This window comes from Toxotes jaculatrix, chromosome 12, assembly GCF_017976425.1.
Source record: "Toxotes jaculatrix isolate fToxJac2 chromosome 12, fToxJac2.pri, whole genome shotgun sequence".
Taxonomy (NCBI): Eukaryota; Metazoa; Chordata; class Actinopteri; family Toxotidae; genus Toxotes; species Toxotes jaculatrix.
This window is the reverse complement of record NC_054405.1, coordinates 26,429,708-26,449,707: the sequence shown is the minus strand read 5'-3', so window position 1 is coordinate 26,449,707 and position 20,000 is coordinate 26,429,708. Positions and strand designations below refer to the sequence as shown.

Below are 20,000 nucleotides of genomic sequence, written 5' to 3'. Positions count from 1 at the left end.
AAAAGTCTCAGGCCTGGTCTCTCAGCTGCTGAAGGAGCTGCCTCCTCACCTGATCACCTGATCCTGACCTGGGTCTCTGTGGAAAACTCCGGGCTGACGAGGCAGGTGAGCACAGGTGGTGTCTGCGGCTCAGAGGGTGACGTAGGTTCAGCGGTGGGTCTGTGGTTGATGGTTCTGCTGCTGGTCTCTGTCTTAGTTCCTTTATTTTATTATTTTAATGAAACTGTACGTTTATATTTACATGGAGAAAAATCTCAGTTCATCCTTTAAACACGCATTAAGGTTTTTTCCAGCATTTAAAGCTTTAAAGGTTTGAACACAGGAGCTAAACAGCTGGAGGAAGCTGCAGAAGACGGACCACCGCAGAGACATGGAGACACGGGTTTCTCACTGAGCTCAAGCAAAGTGGGTGACAGAGACCTTTTCTCATTGGACAGACCAACAGACGTCCCCTGCTGAGGATTAACAGTTTTCACTTCTCAAACATCTGAATTATCCCTTTAATCCAAAACACAAATAGTTGGTTTAACTGAGTAAATCTGCACGGAGCAGCCGCTGCTCCTTCCCATGACCCCGAGACATCGAAACATCAGACGTCTCAGGACAAATCAGAGAGACTCAGACCAGAACTGATGCCTTCATGATTCATTTCATTTAAAAAAGAACTAAAAAGAAAGAGACAGAAACGTCAGAGCACATTCTCACCATTCACTACAAACACACAGAAACACACCTGAGACAGCAGCAGCAGCTCGGGGGACAGACGGTGTCCAAAGTCCAGGAAATGACTGAGAAATCAGAAATGAAAGCACCAAACTGTCCCTGCTTCACATTTCTTGATTTCTTGTCAAGTATTCATAAAGTTTTCCCAGTGGGACAGTTTTTTTTCCCACGAGCCTCTGGAGCTGATTCATGTCTCGGACCAGGACATTTTATGGGCTGTCTCAGAAGAAAGTGGGGCAGGAGACGCTGCTGGACATTCCTTCATCCTTCATGTGTTCTGACAACAGGCGGCCTGTCCTCTCCGTCCAATCATGGCTCGGTGTTCGGTCTCTCAGCAGATGATGGTGAAGGGGACGGGCCAGGATCACGTCTGGTGCTGGACTGTGGCCGGAGTCTCTGCTGGTTTCCGGCAGAAGACACTGACGTCCTGCAGGGACGTAGCAGGAGTGGACCCCGGCCAGCTGCAGCAGGATGATTTATCTTCGTGCTGCTTTTAAACTCCAGTCTTCTCGGATCATTGAGGACAACCTGAGCAGCTCTAAAAGCAGCACAGCAGAGTGGGGACATGGAATGGACATTAAAACGTCTTCCTCTCCACGCTGTGACCGTCGGTTATTAACTGCCAGGCTAAAAATGGCAGCATGTCCCTTTACATTTCAGCCGTACATTCCTGGAATTACAAGTTTCCCAGTGAAGGACAGTTTGACGTGAGAGCGCCGCGCCGCGCCGCTCCGTGCCGCTCTGTGCCGCTCCGTGCCGCGCCGCGCCCCTCCGCGCCGCTCCGTGCCGCTCCGTGCCGCGCCGCGCCACGCCGCTGAGGAGCTCAGACCCGTCTCTGATGGAGACGGGGTCAGAGACCAGCAGCTGAGCTCTGCGCTGTCTGTCTTCTCTCTGACTGCTGTTTAACTGTTTCACCGATGAATGAATGACAGATTCAGTGATTCACGATGGGAACTTCATCATTTTCTTTTCTTGTTCACAGGTTTAAAAACTTCTTTCAGCTTCAGAAATAAGAGCATTTCCCATAATTCCCTACGTGGATTAAAGCAGCTCGTCCTCCTCCGCTCCAGCAGGAGCTGAGTTTCACTGCTGATGGACGGATGAGGACGAAGGAGGAGTCCTTCACAGTCAGAGTGAATGGATGAATAAATCAATGGATGGATGAATGGGTGAACGACCTGCATTTCATTGCTGTTAGCAGGTTTCCTGTGATTCAGACTGATGATGATGATGAAGATGATTCAGCTGGAGTCTGACAGAAGATGAATCACAGTCTGAGAGCGTCTCACACGCACGCGCACACACGCACACGCACACACACACAGTGTTTATGCTTCCTTCAGGCTATTTTCAGTCCTCTGGGACGATGAAACTCTTCCAGCAGCATCATTTGTCTCCGCGTGTCCTCGCTCCCTCTGTTTGATCCTCACGTTCACGGCTGCGTGTCAAACTCTGACTCTGAAACAGGAACATTTAAGCATCATTTCACAATAAAAGCATCAGAGAGACACAGGTGACTGAGCCTCTCAGCTGAAGTCACACAGATGGTCCTTTCAAAAGAAAAGCATTACCATATGATAGTCTGTTATTCAGGCCTGGACCCAGGAGCAGGAGGAGGCGGGTTCACCAGTTCACTGTCAGTTCTGAAAGAACAGTGGAGCGATTCCTGAGCGGCGTGGCAGAGACGGCTGGAGGCGATGAACCGGAAGGTGGAGGTGGAACCGGAGGAAACTGCGGGAGGAGAGAGCACGCTGGTTCGAGGGAGGCAGGTGAGCGCTGAATAAAAAGGTAAGTGCTTCCACAAGATAATGATCACGAGGAGAAGAAGCACAGAGTCCAGGCACCACAGACGCTGACGGAACGAACCGGAGAGGAAGGACCGGAGCGCCGAGCGTCTGATACTTTCCGAGGTGACTGCACAGGTGTGCACAGGTGTGCGCAGTCAGTCAGAGCGGGATGACGGAGGAGCCGCCCAGGAATCCACATCTGAAAACGGAGTCTTTTTTCACCTGTTCTCATGTTGCTCAGGTGTGTGACTGTGGACAGAGCTCTCACCTGAACACACCAGCCGTCTGTCCTCACCTGCACACAGGTGTGCTCTGAGCTCGGTGAAGCTGAGTCCTCAGCAGCTTGAAGCTTGGGATTTTAATCTGACCATGACTCAGAATGAAAACTGACGACTAATCAGATCAAACACACACTCTGTGCACGCCACTTCACTCCTGTTGCTATAGAAACCTCTGAAAAGTGTCCTGTCTCTGTGTGTGTCTGTCTCCTCTTCCTCCTCCCCCTCTTGTCTCCATGTGTCCATCCTCTGTCCGTCTCCTCGTCCATTTATTAAACCTGCGTGTCAGATCCACTCCAGCTCACATTAGCATCCAGCTAACACCAGTCAATGGCTCAAATACACAGCTGATGCTAATTATATGATGCTAATGTGGGTGGATGGCAGCGAGCAGCGCTCGCTCATTAACACTGAGTGTTTCCATATGAACGAGTGGCTGAAGCTGTTCACTATGAAGCTAATTAACACTCCACAGCACTCGAGCTGCTCAGAGACATGTTGATCCATCCGGCCTGTCCTCAGCCTGAGACGCTGAGCAGAAAGAGCTGTGAGGTTTTACTGTTGGTCTGAGGGAAGAGGTGTTTGTTTGTTTGTTTGTTTGTTTGTTTGTCTGTCTGTCTGTCTGTCTGTCTGTCTCTGTCTGTCTGTCTGTCTCTGTCTGTCTGTCTGTCTCTGTCTGTCTGTCTGTCTGTTTGTTTGTTATGGGACTGTCTGACAATAAGGGAAATTTAAGTAAACAGCTTCATAATTTAAGACCCCATTTCCCATCATCCTCAGTGCCTGTAGCTGTACAGCAGGTGTGAGTCAGGTTCAGAGGTCAGAGGAGATGAAGGTGCAGCGAGCCGTCGCCACAGCAACAGCCAATAAAGTGACATCAGCGAGTTTGAAACTTCAAGTGACGAATGTTTGTGTCTGACCTCCATCACCCCCCCCCCCCCTCCTCCCACTCCTCCCCCTCATCACCCCCTTCCTCCCCTCCATCACTTCCCCTCATCACTCCCCCTCCTCCTCCTCCACCCCCTCCTCCTCCCACTCCTCCCCCTCCATCACCCCCTTCCTCCCCCTCCATCACTTCCCCTCATCACTCCCCCTCCTCCTCCTCCACCCCCTCCTCCTCCCACTCCTCCCCCTCCATCACCCCCTTCCTCCCCCTCCATCACTCCCCCCTTCTCCTCATCCTCCCCCTCCTACTCCCACTCCTCCCCCCTCCTCCTCCCCTGCAGGCAGTTTGTTCTTCTTGCTGACGTCTCTGTTTCAAGATGTTCAGAAACAAATTACAGCTGAGTGTTGTTTAGTATTCAGGCAGAGGAGCACACACACACACACACACACACACAAACACACACACACACACACACACACACACACACAGAGATTTAAACACACACATAATGAGTGGAGGAGCTCTGGGACTCGATTGTGAATAACTTTATTGACCACAGAGGGTTTAGATTTTACTGTGTGTGTGTGTGTGTGTGTGTGTGTGTGTGTGTGTGTGTGTGTGTGTGTGTGTGTGTGTGTGAGTGAGTGAGTGAGTGTGTATTAGTAACAGTGATGTCCTGTGATGTCACTAATGTGTTAAATGTCACATTATGACTAAGAGCTTAGAACTGGCAGGATCAGGATCAGGTCTGAGGTTTCAGAGTGAGGCAGGACCCAGTGTCCTGTACTGGGACCAGCTGGGACCAGTGATGGTTACAGTGAATTAGAGAATATTCTGGTGAAAATCAGAGTTGGGACGATGCTGATCACACATTTATTTTTCTGTTAATATTTATCGAATATCTGTGATTTCATTGAAACACAAACCGGATGTTTCCACCCTCAGAGAGGAACGAAGAAAAAAACTACAACATGAAGCATGATGGGAGCTCAGATCAGCTCCTGTGAGAGGTTTAATATGTTGTATAAATATTTCATGTTTTCATATTTCCAGCAGGAGGAATGTGATTAGAGAAGAATGTGGCACAAAATCAGATTAGAGAGAAGACCGGCCAAAAGTGACTGACCTTTGACCCCAGAATGTTTCCACAGGAGAGGAAACAGGGAGGAGAGAGGAGGCGAGACTGTTTGTGGGACTGAGACTGACCTCTAGAGGACAAAATGGGGCAGAGTTTTAAGGAAGGGGCAGATTTGTAAAGTGTAATGTGTTCAGTTTAAAGTTGTTAATAAACCGAACGATTAATATTTATGTTTATTCAGTGTAAAAACTAAACAACATTAAGAAATGAAGAAAGTTTCTGCAGATTAAGGTTCAAGCCAAGAGCTGAACCTGGACTCAGAGTCTGGTACTGAGGAGGCTCGGAAGAAGCTAGCTATGCTTTAGTGTTTGCATTTTAGCCGTTAGCTCTGCCGTTCTGATGAGAACAGCCACCAAACAGAAACCTAACACACAAACGTGTGTAAGAACAGAGACGTGTCGTCAGACCTGCTCACATCATGACTGTGTGTTCACAGTTTGATGCTTTGATCTGCAGGATCCAGTTTCTGATCTTAGACCTGTTTCTCAACATCAGTCTATAAATATCAAGATGACTGGAAAAGGGAAGTACCATCGGTGAGTCGTCTGTCTGTCTGTCTGTCTGTCTGTCTGTCTGCAGGGAACACAACGACATGCTGTGGCTGCTTCTTCACGCCTTCACCTCGGTCTGTGTCCTCACAGGTGAGTCTCAGCCTGTTGTTAACTAAGCGGTTTAATGGGGACGTCCTGTTCCACAGCTACATCAGCAAATGGACGTTTGGTTTTAAAGACGCTGCTGTTTTCCTCCGAACGTTGCTAAACCGGACTGTTAGAGGCAGAGCAGTGACTGAACGTTTCTGCAATAGGCTGTAATACCTCCCTGTTATCAGGGTGTCCAGTTAACTCTGGAGCCTCCAGCTGATCCAGACTGCTGCAGTGAGAGATCCTATTACTCCTGTATTAGTTTGTTGAAACTTTATTGATCCCTCCTGAAACGACTCTCTGCATTTTACCCACACAAAGTGAACGAAACACACACATGCATGATGCTGCCGGGGAGGCGGGGTAGATCCGTGCCTTGCACAGGGGTACCACGGCCACGGTCGCGTCTCCTTCACCACCACCCGTATCCATTGTGTTTGGTCGAGGAATCGAACCGGGCGGTCCAAAGCCGCTGCGCCCCATAAAACGATGCCTCCCCGTCGGGGAATCGAACCCCGGTCTCCCGCGTGACAGGCGGGGATACTCACCACTATACTAACGAGGACTGACAGCGTCTTTTCATTGGCTCCCTGTGGAAATCCTCCTTACAGGCCGAGCCTTCAGCGATCAGGCTCCTCTCCTGTGGGACCAGTCTGGGCTCAGGAAGCAGACACAGCTTCAAACCTTCCGTCTGACAAAGCTGAGAATTAGTTGTAGTTACAGTTTTAGTTATTATCACTAAACCTACAGTCACAGTTATTTCTACAGACCCTGTTACAGCTCAGGATAAAGCCCAGAGTAGGACTGGCTCAGGAAACTGAACCGTCCCTTAGGCTGAAGCCCCACGTGGCCTGGGTTTCTGTCTGCAGCGCCCCCTGTGGAGGCTTCGGTCTGTGTCCTGCTGAGTGTCCAGGAGTTTAATTACTGTGTGTGTGTGTGTGTGTTGTTTTTTTCAGGGCCTGCCCGTGTGTCAGCAGTTACCATGGAGACGGTGGTGGGTGTTGCCGGGCGGAGGGTGATGTTACCATGTCGGTCGGACGCGGTGAGCCAGAGCGGAGTGGAGGTGTGCTGGGGGAGGGGAGAGCCTTCACTGTTCACCTGCCACAACACTGTGATCAACACTGCTGGAGATCAGGTCTCATACCGGAGGTCGTACAGGTACACGGCGGGAGGGTGGGGGGCAGGTACACGGTGGGGGGCGCGTTCAGGGATCCTTCAGTATCGGAGCATGAAATAACCCCACACTCCCCCTGTCCTCTGCAGGTACTCTGTGTCCTCCTCCTCCTCTCTGTCCATCTTTAGCTCTCGTCTGTCAGACTCTGGTTTCTATCACTGCAGAGTTCAGCTGCCGGGGCTGTTCAACGACCAGACCTCCACCGTCCTCCTCATCATCATCAGCCGTACGTTCACACACTCACCGTAGCTTCCTGAGGCTGCTGTAGCATAGGGCTGGAGCTGAATGAATTCACTTCTGTTCAGTCTTTTGTCTCTCCTCTGTCCTCCTGCAGCTCACTCTGTGGTCTCTGCTGCTGGGGACGCTGAGAACCTGAACGCACCACAGACTGCAATGAGTAAGTGCAGCTACAGGAGCCCTGAGCAGACATAAAGCTTCAGGCATCGACACGCTTCCTTACTTTACTCTGTGGTAAATACTGAATGTGCTTCTGTCCTTTAATGGTCACATATGCTGAGGAGGACACTGACTATGAAGTTATTTGTTACAGCCCCACCCACCTGCAGGTGTTCCTCTCAGGTATAACCTCCATCACCTCGATGGGGCCTGAGAGTCCAGACGTGGGGCAGAGAGGGCTCAGCTCTCTGGCTGCTGCTGTGAAGCTCAGTTAGTGTGAATGTAACGGCTCAGACTGAAGCTGTAAACAGGAACACAATCTCAAACTTTCACTGTTTCTGTAACTTTTCCAGGTTACGCCACAAGAGACCTGACAGAGGACGGAGGAAGTGATGTCGGCAGCACCACAGAGCCAATGGTGGCACTGGTTCAGGTACCGCACAGAGCAGGACCGCAGCTAGCACCATCACTGGATCAGCGTTGTGGCGACTGATGAATTAAAAAATGTGTTTGTTTGTTTGTTTGTTTGTTTGCAGTCAGCTGTTGAGCACGAGCTGGGAAACGGTCTGCAGATGTTTATTGGAAACACAGTGAGACTGTCCTTCATCATCTTCATCCCTGCACTGCTGCTGACTGCTGCTTACAGTGTGTACACACACACACAGGTTCATATGTGTCTTCAGCTCAAACACTGTATTACACCTACACCTGTTTTATTTTGTGTCTGCAGGAGTGTGGAGGTTTAACCAGAGATCTCAGACTGACAGGAGGCTGAACCAATCAGAGCAGGAGGAGGGGGACACCTCTGTGTAGACACCTGAGAGGGACACTGGGACTAAAACTCATCTGTCTGCTGTTCACCTGCCGTTTCCGCAGGCGCATTAAACACATTTTCAATTACAACAGCTGTAGTTAGGAATAAAACTAATGCAAAGGAACTGTACAACACACCAGCACGTAACCAAACTGTCTGAACTCTGACATGAAGTCCAAGTGTCCACAGTGAACGTGGACAGGACAGGACAGACAACAATAAAAAGTTATCCCGTCCTTTCATGTGACCCTTTTGGTCACATGACTATGCCCCTACTGGCCCTCAGTGGTATTGCACTTTAAGGCACTTCCGCATTGGCCTCGTTTTTCAGACCCGGAGTCGACGTCCGTTCAGGCGGAAGAGTCGGTGAAGGCTCCTGTTCAAAGCTCCGTCGGTTTAACAATCACAGACAAACTTTATTCGCATGTAAATTAACTATAAAAATAAATAAAGGTTTTTAAAGTCATAACTGACGTCACAGTGTGCGCTTCACTGCTTCAATGGAAAACAGCGGCCGGCTGTTCTGCTCTCATCAGCAGATAAAAGTCACGCTGTGGTCCCGGCTATCATGGTTCTCCTCGTTAGTATAGTGGTGAGTATCCCCGCCTGTCACGCGGGAGACCGGGGTTCGATTCCCCGACGGGGAGGTTGATTGATTTTATTAAATTGAGATTTTAACATTTAATAATTGTGTTTTTATTATTTGTTTATGTTTACAGTTTAATCAACTAACTGACTTTTAGCTTCTAATCCATAACCAGCCAACAGGACTTAAAGCTGCAGATACTTTTTGCAGTGTGTTTTCTTTCAGTTTTAGAAGAAGTGAAACTCAGAGTGTGATGATCCAGGAAGCAGCGAGCATTAAGGCGTATTCACCCCACAGCAGAGCAGCAGGGTGCTGCTCAGTAGCTTAGTTTACTGACGGAGCACCGGCTCATCACCAGGTGGACATGATGCTGGCGCTTATACAGCACGCTGCACATGTGCAACTCAGACAGGTCGTATTCAGTCATCAGCCCTGAGGCTGAAGCGGCGACACACTCTTGGTGGTGTCTGAGGTGTTTGGCAGATTGCTACCTAATCCTTCTGTGTTAGGTGGTTGCTATGGTGATTTTGAATTAGACTTATTTTGTTAATTTAATGATTGATTATGATAATAAGGTCCAGTCAATTTGACCCAGTATCTAAAACTGTGTGACAGTAATGAGATAGATTTGTTCTGACCTTGTGTCGCCTGAGTGAAACACTGGCTGCGCTCAGATCGGCCATTAACATGGGCGGGAAAGTGGGATCCAATCACAAGTGGCGAATGAAGACACATGGAGTCTCACGTTAATTCCAGGTGTGAACAAAAGTCTCACATCAGTTTGAAAAAGTCTTTACAGTTTCTTTCTTTCCTCCTTGTTTTGGTTTGAGTTTCATTATTTTCTCAGACCAAACCCTGGTTTTTGTTTTCAGGGGTAATTTTTTACAGCGTGTGCAGCTGTGATGACACACGCTGCTTTATCGGTGTGTGTCAGCTGTGCGTTTAAACGCTGGGTGTGTGTGAGTGTGACCACAGTTTGTCAGCGTTCATCATGAAGCTCGTGCTGCTGCTCGCTCTGCTCACAGGTACTCTGACTTTACCGATCAGCGTCGCTGATATAGAATCACCGTGTCGTCCTTCTTCTTGTCTTTTCTGAGTTCAGTCTAACATCAGCTGCAGCTGCAGCCCAGACGTCAGTGACCTGATCATAGAAACCGGCGTTTCCTCTGTTTGGCTCAGTCTTTGTTGTCCTGTGTAAAAAGAAGGAACAGTCTTTCCCTGTTTGTGTCTCCACAGTTGCTGAAAGTGACAGCAGGCCGGTTGTTGGTCGAACAGGTGAGAACATCACTCTGCATGTTAAATATGACAGGAAGAAACATGGACTGCTGTCTTTCTGCTGGAACCGAGGAGACATACCAGCCTCGGGCTGCAACAACCAGATCATTGCCACAGATGGACATTCAGTGACCGGAGCCTCCAGCAAGTATCAGCTGCTGGGACGACTGGATGAAGGAGACGCTTCTCTGACCATACTGAACCTCACGGACACAGACGCTGGACGGTACGGATGTAGAGTCGAGATACCCGGGCCGTTCAATGATGAGAAACATCACTTCGATCTGACCATTGACAGAGGTGAGAAAATCTTTTAAACATGATGAAGTTTGTGCAGAAACATTTTCAGTTTTTACACAAAAAAAACAGAATTAGAATAGAATAGAATAGAAATACTTTATTCATCCCAAGCTGGGAAATTTCGCTATCACAGCAGCAATACACAGGCACTCAGCCTCCACATAAACTTCTAATGGTAAAAATAAACAGTATAGACATTATTTAGAGAAATAGTCTTTCTGCAAACGTCACGTGAATTAATGAAGGAAAGGAGGAAATCTGAGTCAGTCAGTCTGAGTCTGTGTAACACGCAGCACAGACGGTGGGACTGATGGAACCGAGAGGCTCAGCGTTCACCTGAAGAAGCTTTGAGCTGGTTGTTCATCAGCTGATCATGTGATCGGCAGGTTGGTGGAGACATTACAACACATGACTGTGTTTAATGTCCCGCTCTGCTTCAGGTCCATGTTGGATCCATACAGCTGTTTGCTCCTGTGCTCTGTCTCCTATCACAGCTGTAACCTGCTGAGGACACAGTGTCCACTCACTGTTCTGGGATCTGAATGCTGTCCCTCTAACATCGTCCACTTCCTGTGTGTATCATGTTCTATATGCTGCATGTCCTCCTCTTCCTCCTCTGACCCAGCCCGGCCCTCAGCAGGAGGCTCCCCCCTGTGAGCCAGGTGTCTGCTGATCTGGGGTCAGACTCTTTGCCTGTGGAAGCAGCTGTAGAAATAAAACTGAATTGAATTGAATGGATCAGGTGTTTGCTGCTGTGCTGTGTTAGTGAGTGTGGAGCCTCAGCAGCTGCTGCTCCGCTCACCTCAGGCACGTGCTTTACGACACTGACGTGCAGGTACAACGTGTGTGACGTGTGACGTGTCGTGTGTCAGAACGCACAACTTTAAACCACACATGGACGGCCTGAGTCCGACGCTGACCTCACACCGCTCGTCTGTTTCAGCTCCGCAGACGACCACATCAGCACCTGTCCACAGAGACACGTCCACGCCGCTGACGGCAGCCGGTCCCACGACAGGTACGCAGACACACGCGCAAACTCACGGTGAGGTGCGCGCGGACTGGCGGAGGATCGGCCTGCATCATCACGCGGAGCTGCTGACACAGACGTCCTGAAAATATCTGCTTTCGTTTCCTCGTCCTGCAGGTCAGCTGACCACAGGGAGCTCTCTCACTTCCTCCTCTTCCTCCTCCAACGGCTTCATCAGCACTGAGGTGTGAGCTGACCCCGTGTGAAACACACAGGCTGTGTTACTGCAGTGTGTGGCTTCGTCTCCGGAGCTGCTCAGTGAGTCAGTCAGTGTGGCGTTCAGTGCTATCACAGCTTCACTCTACGTGTTTCCTGTGTGTGTTGTGTTGTGTTGTGTTGTGTTGTGTTGTGTTGTGTTGTGTTGTGTTGTGTGTAGCAGGAGAGCAGCAGTGTGACCGTCCTGGTGTGTGTTGTTTTCGGCCTGGTAGTTCTGGTCACAGTGGGCGGAGTCATCATCTTCGGTAAGTACAGACGGTGAGAGCAGACAGATTCTCTCACTGTTCAAATTTCTTTTTTCCATTTGTGTATTTTTCATGACTGATCGTTATTATCAGTACACACTCATCATCAACGACGGCTTCGTGATCTGATCATCGGTCGGATGTTGTCTAATCAGTTTGAGCTTCAGTCCTCAGCAGCTCTGGTTCCTCTGCAGCTCTGGTTCCTCTGCAGCTCTGGTTCCTCAGCCGCTCTGGTTCCTCAGCAGCTCTGGTTCCTCAGCAGCTCTGGTTCCTCAGCAGCTCTGGTTCCTCAGCCGCTCTGGTTCCTCTGCAGCTCTGGTTCCTCTGCAGCTCTGGTTCCTCAGCAGCTCTGGTTCCTCAGGACCTTCTCTCCCCACTGACATTGTTTCTGTTTTTGTGTCTCTGCAGTGAGAAAATGGAGCCGACTGAACAAACTGTAAGTTTTGTGATGTGACCCTGAGCTTCTGCTTCTCTTGTTATGTTGATGGACTTTTTCTGAACGTTGCCTCCGAGCGAAGCGACTTTAAGCCTCTGTGGTCCAGAGGCGCTCAGACTGGTCGATCAAGTCTCTGAGGCTGTCGATGAATCATGACTCAGCAGAGGCTTTGTGAGTCTGCAGTTTGACCTTCTGGGTTTCTCACCCCGCACCTTCATCCCACCATCATCTTCACTCGGTTCAGAGGCGCTGCGCTTCTCAAACTGAAACTCAGACATGAGGAAACGCCCAAAACCACACGGGTGATCTCAGACATCAGCCCTCAGAGCTGCCAGCCTCAGCCCATCTTTAATGCCAGCATGATGAGTTCATGTTAGCGCACACACATGCAACCGTTTAACACGCTGCCAAACTCAAACGTCTTGATTTATGCGAAACATCACGTGTGTCTTCAAGTCTTCACACCTGAACACAGCAGGTCGTATCTGACTCTGTTCAAACCGCTGAGCAGCAGCAGTGACACGGTGAAAACTCATGACGACATCCCGAGCTTTCCAAACCTGTCAGGAATTTTAGTTTAAACACTGAAAGACGTAGAATATTTTCATTTGATGGAAACAAAAAAGAAACTGTCTGTTAACAGACTCTGACAGCATGTGCAGCATCTGTAGACCTGGATCTGACTGAAACCGCTTCACTTTAACAATCTGATTAAAACCTGAAACGTCCTCAAAGGTCAGACATGTTGAAGCTGCAGGGTTTCTGAGATGAAAGTGAAGACAGGAAGTGCCTGAGGTTTCCTCTGAGACTGAAGCTTCTGACAAACCGCTCACAGAAACCGTGAATGTCACAGTCTGAACTGCAGCGTCACATGACCTAGGAGCAGGTGTGTCTGAAATAAACAGCCAAATAAATCTGGCCCCAGCTTTTCTTCCTCTGGCCCAGTATCGGCCCGGTCCCACCGCCCAAATCTGCTGCTTCCACACCTGGACACTGAAAAGCTCCCAGGTGTCAGTCATCAGCCAGAATCAGCTCAGATGTGATCATTTACGGGCCGAGGACCAGAAACCACTGAATCCTCTGCTGTTTTTCAAAGTGTAAAAAACCCACAATCCTCAACAACCCTGAAAAACGTCAAAAGAAAAAGTTCGAAAGGAAGATTCCTAAAAAGACGTCATTTTTATTTCTTACTGTAAAAGGGAACCAGAGAAAGTGTTTAACTGGTGCTCCAGTTAATCCCAGTTCATCGGTATCGTAAGTGTCTTTTGCTAAAACTGCCATAAACCAAACCAGTAAAAAATCTGTCAGATTACAGCAGCTCACTCTGAAAATAATAAGTTTGTACTCACTGCGTTCAGGCTGAAGTTCCTACTGATAATTTCCTGGAATCCTTTTTAAAACTTCTCCAGGAAATGAAGTGAAAACAGTTTTTTGCCGAAGCAGAAAATGAAAGGTGTGAAAGATGTTGCAGTAATTCTTCCTCTGTGTCTCAGTCCTCAGCAGCCGGTCACCAGTTCAGTCCTGTTCAGTTCCACGTTGTCCACTCTGCAGCTCCAAAGTCGGGGTTCGGCGGTGGACAACATTTATCAGATCGACGGAGGTGGTGACGGAGGCGAGTATGAGCTCTGCCCCTGAACCCCGAAGCTTCGTCCCCTGACCTGCCGGGAGACGGGAAGACGCCAGGCTCTGGACAAAAGACGTGTTCTCGTCACCTCGATTTTGGAGGCGTTCGGGGCCCCTGTAGTTCCCGTGTCCACCAGCAGGACCAGGTTTTAAATGGACACCATGAAGGACATGAAACCTGTTGGATAGTTAAAACAAAGAAGACACTGAGTTGAAAAGAAAAAACAATGTGTCCAACTTTCACTGAAAGCTTCACAGCTTGAATGTTAATGTTGTTCTTAAGATTTACAGGATTTTAACTCTGAAAACTGATCTGACGTGAGCTCACACAGGCTCAGGCCTCCATCAGGCCTCCATCAGGCCTCCATCAGACCTCCCTCAGGCCTCCATCAGGTCTCCATCAGACCTCCCTCAGGCCTCCATCAGGCCTCCATCAGGCCTCCATCAGGCCTCCATCAGACCTCCCTCAGGCCTCCATCAGGTCTCCATCAGACCTCCCTCAGGCCTCCATCAGGCCTCCATCAGACCTCCCTCAGGCCTCCATCAGACCTCCCTCAGGCCTCCATCAGGTCTCCATCAGACCTCCCTCAGGCCTCCATCAGGCCTCCATCAGACCTCCCTCAGGCCTCCATCAGACCTCCATCAGGCCTCCATCAGACCTCCCTCAGGCCTCCATCAGGCCTCCATCAGACCTCCATCAGACCTCCATCAGGCCTCCATCAGGCCTCCATCAGACCTCCCTCAGGCCTCCATCAGGCCTCCATCAGACCTCCATCAGGTCTCCATCAGACCTCCCTCAGGCCTCCATCAGGTCTCCATCAGACCTCCCTCAGGCCTCCATCAGACCTCCATCAGGCCTCCATCAGACCTCCCTCAGGTCTCCCTCAGACCTCCATCAGACCTCCATCAGACCTCCATCAGACCTCCCTCAGGCCTCCATCAGGCCTCCATCAGGCTGCGTTCAGGTCAGACTCAGCTCTGCTCCCGTCTCTGTGTCGTTAATGAGCCATGTAAAATCACAGGTTTCTGAATCTGATGAACTGCACTGGACCAGCTTTTTAACCTGGATCAGCATCAGCAGCTGCAGCTCCTCCACCCAGACGCTCGGCCTCGGCGGACGCAGCTGTGGATGCTAACGCTGAACTGGACTGTGATGAGTGAATTTTCTGTCCATATTTATCCTTGGACACGTCTCATGATCTCAGTGAGACGACCGTTTAAAGACCCTGATGTAAATTAAAGCTCAGATCAATGTTAGTTAGACCCCCAAAGAAAATCTGTGCACCAGTCATCTGTCTTTACTGTGTCTTTACTGTGTCTTTACTGTGTCTTTATTGTAGTGTTCTGACTCTGTGTCATTCTCCTTCAAACATGCTTGAGATTTTTAAGGTGGTGTGTGTGTGTGTGTGGAGGGGGGGCGGGGGGCAGGTGAGGAATCATGTGTGTGAAGCGGCAGACCATCAGTGTCAGACCGGTGTCCCCGTACAGGACGACCCTCTGGTGGACTGACTTTAGCTGCAGTTTGTCTCATGAACTCGCTTCAGTCTTCGTGGACTGACAGAAAACCAGCAGGTGTCGTGACGTTTTCTGAAAGCAGAAATAAAAACTTCCGGTCAGACATGTTTGTCAGGTTGGTGCGAAGCCTTCGTCGCCCTCAGAGATGTCCTTGTCCAATCAGAGCAGCTGGATCAGTCTGTGTCAGACTCTCCCACAGGTAAGACTCTCTGTCTCTGTCTCTGAACATGATGAGTTCATGTTGTCTTTTATTGAACATGTGTTTATTTCTTATTTTCAATGATGCTTTTTATTCTTTGTCTTTCTGTGAAATCACACAGGTAGAGATGGACCTGTCCTCTGTCTCTGTTCTTTCGTCTTCATTTATACTCTTTATTTTGTCTCTTTAGTTGTTGTGTATCATGGAGACTTGTATTGTTGTTTGTTATTCAGCTCGTTGTGTGTGTGTGTGTGATCAGCTGCTCTCACACTGGATTCCTCCTTTTCCATGGACCTGTCCTCTGTGTGACGCTCTGAGCGCAGGTTGTCCCCTCTAATGGAGACATTTCCCTCCGTTTGCTGTGGTGAAGGGTCCAGGTCTGTCCAGGTGTGTGTGCGGCAGGTGTGTGTGCCCTGGGCCTGGGCCTGGGCCTGGACCTGGGCCTGGGCCTGGGCCTGGGCCTGGACCTGGACCTGGGCCTGGACCTGGGCCTGGACCTGGACCTGGGCCTGGGCCTGGGCCTGGACCTGGGCCTGGACCCAGATAAGTGGCAGATGATGACCTGATATGACAAATCTTTTCAGCCACTGAGAATTTCCACAGGAAAAACATGTCAAAGAAAAGCAGAGGAGGAAAAGGAAGGGAGAACCCGGGAAGAACAGCGGCAGGAAAGGAGTGAAAAAACAGCAAAGTGTAAAATGAAGTAAATAAAATCTGAAACAAAACCTGTTCACTCACAGATCACTTCCTGTGTATTGATTTTTTAAAGCTTGTGAGTTTATATTCTACTGATTTTAAGAAAGAGAACATAGCTTTTAATTTTCCTTTCACCTGATGAACATAATTCAGAGTCATGTCAAACACTGCATGAAAAAAGGAAGCTTAACAAAAATAAAGTTGAACTTTCTGTGGTTCTTATGTCTTTGAAAAAAATGGGTGAATACCAAAATACTCGTTTCTAAAGTCTCTCTGTTTCTTTTCACATCATTTATTTTTTTTATAACTTTCTAAACGGTCTTCTTTCTTGTCTCCACCTGTGCTTTATTTTGAAAGTTCGGGCTGTTGTTGCCCTCCGGGCCGCTGGGGGCGCTGTCGTGTCTCCGCTCAGACAGACGCAGCTCTAACACGTGGTTTCCCCGCGGTGCGTGTTCTGACCGGCTGATGGTAATCAGATCAGAAAACTACTTCACAACTATTGATTGTTGTCTTCGATCAGCTTGTTCGATCAGAAATGACTAAAGTGAAGAAGGAGAAGGTGTCGGCGGACGAAGAGGAGGCCGCTGCCGCCGGCGGGAGCGAGAAGTCTTACCAGGAGCTGATCGCCAACGTGAACCCGATCGCTCAGCCGCTGGCCTCCAGGAAACTCAGCAAGAAACTCTACAAATGCGTCAAAAAGGGTAAACGCGAGGAGAGTGATCTTTTTACGGAGAGGACACCAAACTCTATCAAACAACTAAAGATTTTAACCTTTTCCTGCGTGTCTGCAGACTTTTCTATCGGTGTAGGTGAAGAAATGAGATCTTGTAAAAATCACCGGTCTCTTCTCGTTAATTCGGTATATAACATGTCCGTGTGCTGCGTGTATTTTATGATCGGTTAGCCATTTTCTGAGGATCAGCCTCATGGTGTAGGGAATGTTTGGATCGGCGGTGCAGGTTTGCGCCTCGTGCAGGCAGCACGGGGACATAATGATGCACGATCCTTTCTTCTTCGTCTGCGGTTGAGTTTTAGCAGAAGTCAAATGTGTGACTCCAGATAAGTCTGAATTCACTTCGCTGCTGACATATGCTGTTTTCTCCAGTTTCGAGTTTTTATGGGGAGCATGCCAAACTCTGTTTAAAAAACTCGAGATTTAAAGTTCTCGTGCATGTGAGTAACTGTCATGAGTTTTGTCGGTTAAGAGATTAAATCATAAAAGAATCTTTCGGCTCTTCTGAATGATTCGGCGTGTATGAAATCATGGAAATGCCCGTAGTTACGGAACAAGGTTTCTGCCGTGTTTTGGATTGTAGGCTGGATCAGGGTCTTCATGGTGTTTTCTGTTTTTCCAGCTGCCAAAGTGAAGAACATCCGACGGGGAGTGAAAGAAGTTCAGAAGTTCATCAACAAAGGAGAGAAAGGGTGAGTCAGCCATGTTTTTAAATTAAAGGATGAGTCCGTCACTTTGTGGCTGACTCTGCAGACCACCGTCCTGATGCAACCCCAAACATCAATACCTAAGATTTAGTTGTTGAGCTGCATGTTGTGTGTTTGTGCGTTCATCCGAGGTTGTTGTGTCTCTGTAGTATCGTGGTCATGGCCGGCGACACGCTGCCCATCGACGTCTACTGTCACCTGCCGATCATGTGCGAAGACAGAAACCTGCCGTACGCCTACATCCCATCCAAAGTGGTGAGTCCGCCGCTGACAGCCGGTCACAGAGACGGCTTTAATACAGCTGAAGTCCATGTTGATGAGACTCTGAGCCTCAGTAGTAAAATCAGTTCAGTTTTATTCATACAGCTCCCTCAGCAGTCAGGATAGTCTCAAAGCGCTTCACAGACCCAGAGTCTGACCCCAGATCAGCAGAAACAGCTGCCTCTGAACAGGAAAAAGAAATGGTAGACGGTCAACAGCAGCAGGTGGGTGGAGCTAGGACCACAGACAGAGACACCTGAAGACAGGTACACAGACAAGAGAACAGAGAGAGAGACAGGCACAGGACGACGGGACAGAGAGGACACAGAGTTAATGACATGGAATAAAGGCTAATACATGTGAGAGTGGGTCTGAGGAGAGAAAGAGAGAAGAAGAGAGGTGTGCAGAGGATCATGGGAAGTCCCCCAGCAGCCTCAGCCTATAGCAGCATGATGTTTGATTTGTGACTCTGAGGCAGACGAGAACGAGTTTGCGTTTTCATTTCCTCGTGTCTTCGTCTGCAGGATCTCGGTTCTTCTGCAGGATCCAAGAGGCCAACGTGTGTGATCCTGATCAAACCTCATCAGGACTATAAGGACGCCTACGACGAGTGTGCGGAGGAGGTGTCCAACCTGCCCAAACCACTCTGAGGCACATCAGCCAATCAGGGAGCAGCTATGAGGTCACTGCCTTCATTTAAATAAACCCACAGCTTAAAGGAGCAGTCCAACGTTTCTCGTCAGAAGCTCCGTCTCCTTTCTACGTCTCTGTTTCTACGCCTGATGAATAAAGTACATCTCACGTGTCCATCAGAGTCAACGCAGCTGGATTTGATGGAGCTAGGCTAACAGTTTCCCTCTGCTTCCAGTCTTTGTGCTAAGCTAGGCTAACAACACTGTGTAGAAGACAGAACGCGGGGGTTTGTTTAAATGTCAGTGTTTTTGTTTGTTTTCCGTCGGTGCTGTAAATAAAGTTTATGCGTCACTGCACGGCTAAGAAGTTTAACTGTGATGAAAAAATGTTGTAATTCAAAGGCCAGAAAATGAAAATGATCCAGTGAAGTACGCGGGGGCGTGGCAGTGGGTTTGGTGTGAGCCGGACTGATGATGTGTGTCCTGCTCAGTGGACGACGGCAGCAGGACACAGTGAGACAGGAGACAACGGCAGATTCACTCCTTATTTTTCCTTTTGCTTTTAATATCTTTTTGTATGATTTGACATTTTTTCCCCTTGAACATTAAACCTGCTTCTGTCCGTGGAGGGTTGTGGTTCTGCGGGTGAACTTTCCGAACCTGTGCTTCAGCCGAGGTTCCTCAGAAATGTTTCAAGTTTTTTAATAAAAAAAAACCATGAAGTGAATCACGTCTCTGTGTCTCTGTCAGATTTGATGAAGATGATGGTTTAACTGACGCTGATCTGATCATTTTACATCACATGGTTTCTGAGTGTAACCCACACGTTGACCCGGGTTTGGACCTGTGACGGAGAGTTTCCTCTGCGTCTGTTACACACAGTTTGGTGTGAAGCTCCTCTGTATGAACTGAGCTCTCAGCTGTGTGTGAATCAAACACAGGTCAGTGTTCCTCTCTGCTGATGCACAGAGGTGCAGAAAAATAGAGACAGTGTGAGTTTCAGCCACAGGGGGGCAGTACAGCACCACGCTGTCCTGAAGCTGAACTCAGCTGAGGGGGTCAGAGTGCGGGAGTCAACATTCAGAAATATTTAAAGGAAAAAATGGACTTTCTGTGTAAAGTTCCCTGTCAGTTACATTATTATGTCATTGGAGTGTTATTACTGATGCATGTACATGCCTCTGTGTGTGTGTGTGTGTGTGTGTGTGTGTGTGTGTGTGATGTTTATCCTGTCAACACTCACCTGTTACCAGCCTTCCTCCTCCTCCTCCTCCTCCTCCTGGTGCTTGAGGTCTCAAGGTTTTCCTGAGGCAGGGTCTGTGGGGTCTTCCAGAAGGCTCTTTGGAGGGTATGACTGAGTCCTTTAAGTGTCCCGTCGAGTTTTCCTTGAATCCTTGAGGTGGTGTGAGTGGGGTATTAGGAGGGGATCCCAGAGGTACTTCTGGAGAATTAGAGATGTCAAAGCCATTATTTAGCCCCTGAGGTTTCTCTGCTAATGCTTCATGTTTGCCCCAAAGAGTCACCAGAGACGCCCCCACAGATTGGTTGGTGTGTCCAGGTGCTGCATTAAATCTGAATCTGTGACAACAGATTGAAACAGTGACCACGTGGGTCAGAACCAGGACCCTCTGGAGTCTGGGTGTACCACCATGCTGCAGAGGATTCAGGGGTCGTTGGAGAAGCTCAGAGGGAGATGAAATCTTAATGTTATA

The 20,000-nt window shown here is 48.9% G+C and overlaps 3 protein-coding genes, 1 long non-coding RNA gene and 2 other non-coding genes across 7 annotated transcripts; 4 read left to right on the top strand and 2 right to left on the bottom strand.

Moving 5' to 3' along the window:
• Positions 1 to 5,375: 5,375 nt before the first annotated feature.
• Positions 5,376 to 8,290, top strand: LOC121190986 (hepatitis A virus cellular receptor 2 homolog). The gene is made up of 7 exons (XM_041052028.1): positions 5,376 to 5,450; positions 6,407 to 6,608; positions 6,714 to 6,850; positions 6,959 to 7,021; positions 7,374 to 7,453; positions 7,557 to 7,665; positions 7,751 to 8,290. Exons 1-7 carry the CDS (start codon positions 5,402 to 5,404, stop codon positions 7,831 to 7,833), a joined length of 723 nt encoding a protein of 240 aa, XP_040907962.1. The 5' UTR covers positions 5,376 to 5,401; the 3' UTR covers positions 7,834 to 8,290.
• trnad-guc lies at positions 5,944 to 6,015 on the bottom strand. Its single transcript has one exon. It is a non-coding gene; the product is annotated as a tRNA-Asp (tRNA).
• A 119-nt stretch (positions 8,291 to 8,409) lies between the features above and the next one.
• On the top strand, positions 8,410 to 8,481 carry trnad-guc. The gene has a single exon. It is a non-coding gene; the product is annotated as a tRNA-Asp (tRNA).
• An 873-nt stretch (positions 8,482 to 9,354) lies between these two features.
• On the top strand, positions 9,355 to 13,863 carry LOC121190976 (hepatitis A virus cellular receptor 1 homolog). Of its 2 annotated transcripts, none has more exons than XM_041052010.1 (7): positions 9,355 to 9,445; positions 9,657 to 9,995; positions 10,939 to 11,013; positions 11,143 to 11,210; positions 11,405 to 11,486; positions 11,895 to 11,922; positions 13,416 to 13,863. In XM_041052010.1, the coding sequence occupies exons 1-7, from the start codon at positions 9,412 to 9,414 to the stop codon at positions 13,555 to 13,557; spliced, it is 768 nt and encodes a 255-aa protein (XP_040907944.1). In that variant the 5' UTR covers positions 9,355 to 9,411; the 3' UTR covers positions 13,558 to 13,863. The 2 variants fall into 2 exon arrangements, with proteins under 2 accessions (XP_040907944.1, XP_040907943.1); XM_041052009.1 differs by having other exon boundaries at positions 11,402 to 11,486.
• On the bottom strand, positions 10,078 to 11,430 carry LOC121190978. Its single transcript, XR_005895055.1, has 2 exons — positions 10,798 to 11,430; positions 10,078 to 10,700 (listed from the first exon to the last, which is right to left on the bottom strand). It is a non-coding gene; the product is annotated as an uncharacterized LOC121190978 (long non-coding RNA).
• A 2,504-nt stretch (positions 13,864 to 16,367) lies between the features above and the next one.
• Positions 16,368 to 19,015, top strand: nhp2 (NHP2 ribonucleoprotein homolog (yeast)). Its single transcript, XM_041052011.1, has 4 exons — positions 16,368 to 16,656; positions 17,311 to 17,380; positions 17,545 to 17,650; positions 18,181 to 19,015. Exons 1-4 carry the CDS (start codon positions 16,491 to 16,493, stop codon positions 18,304 to 18,306), a joined length of 468 nt encoding a protein of 155 aa, XP_040907945.1. The 5' UTR covers positions 16,368 to 16,490; the 3' UTR covers positions 18,307 to 19,015.
• Positions 19,016 to 20,000: the final 985 nt, after the last annotated feature.

Bases quoted from the DNA above. Each gene is read 5' to 3' on its own strand.
- LOC121190986 (XM_041052028.1), top strand. From the start codon at position 5,402: ATGCTGTGGCTGCTTCTTCACGCCTTCACCTCGGTCTGTGTCCTCACA. The intron at 5,451-6,406 runs GTGAGTCTCAGC...TGTTTTTTTCAG, and splicing joins CTCGGTCTGTGTCCTCACAG to GGCCTGCCCGTGTGTCAGCA. The intron at 7,022-7,373 runs GTAAGTGCAGCT...TAACTTTTCCAG, and splicing joins CGCACCACAGACTGCAATGA to GTTACGCCACAAGAGACCTG.
- nhp2 (XM_041052011.1), top strand. From the start codon at position 16,491: ATGACTAAAGTGAAGAAGGAGAAGGTGTCGGCGGACGAAGAGGAGGCC. The intron at 16,657-17,310 runs GTAAACGCGAGG...CTGTTTTTCCAG, and splicing joins CTACAAATGCGTCAAAAAGG to CTGCCAAAGTGAAGAACATC. The intron at 17,651-18,180 runs GTGAGTCCGCCG...CTTCGTCTGCAG, and splicing joins CCTACATCCCATCCAAAGTG to GATCTCGGTTCTTCTGCAGG.
- LOC121190976 (XM_041052009.1), top strand. From the start codon at position 9,412: ATGAAGCTCGTGCTGCTGCTCGCTCTGCTCACAG. The intron at 9,446-9,656 runs GTACTCTGACTT...GTGTCTCCACAG, and splicing joins GCTGCTCGCTCTGCTCACAG to TTGCTGAAAGTGACAGCAGG. The intron at 11,211-11,401 runs GTGTGAGCTGAC...TGTTGTGTGTAG, and splicing joins ACGGCTTCATCAGCACTGAG to CAGGAGAGCAGCAGTGTGAC.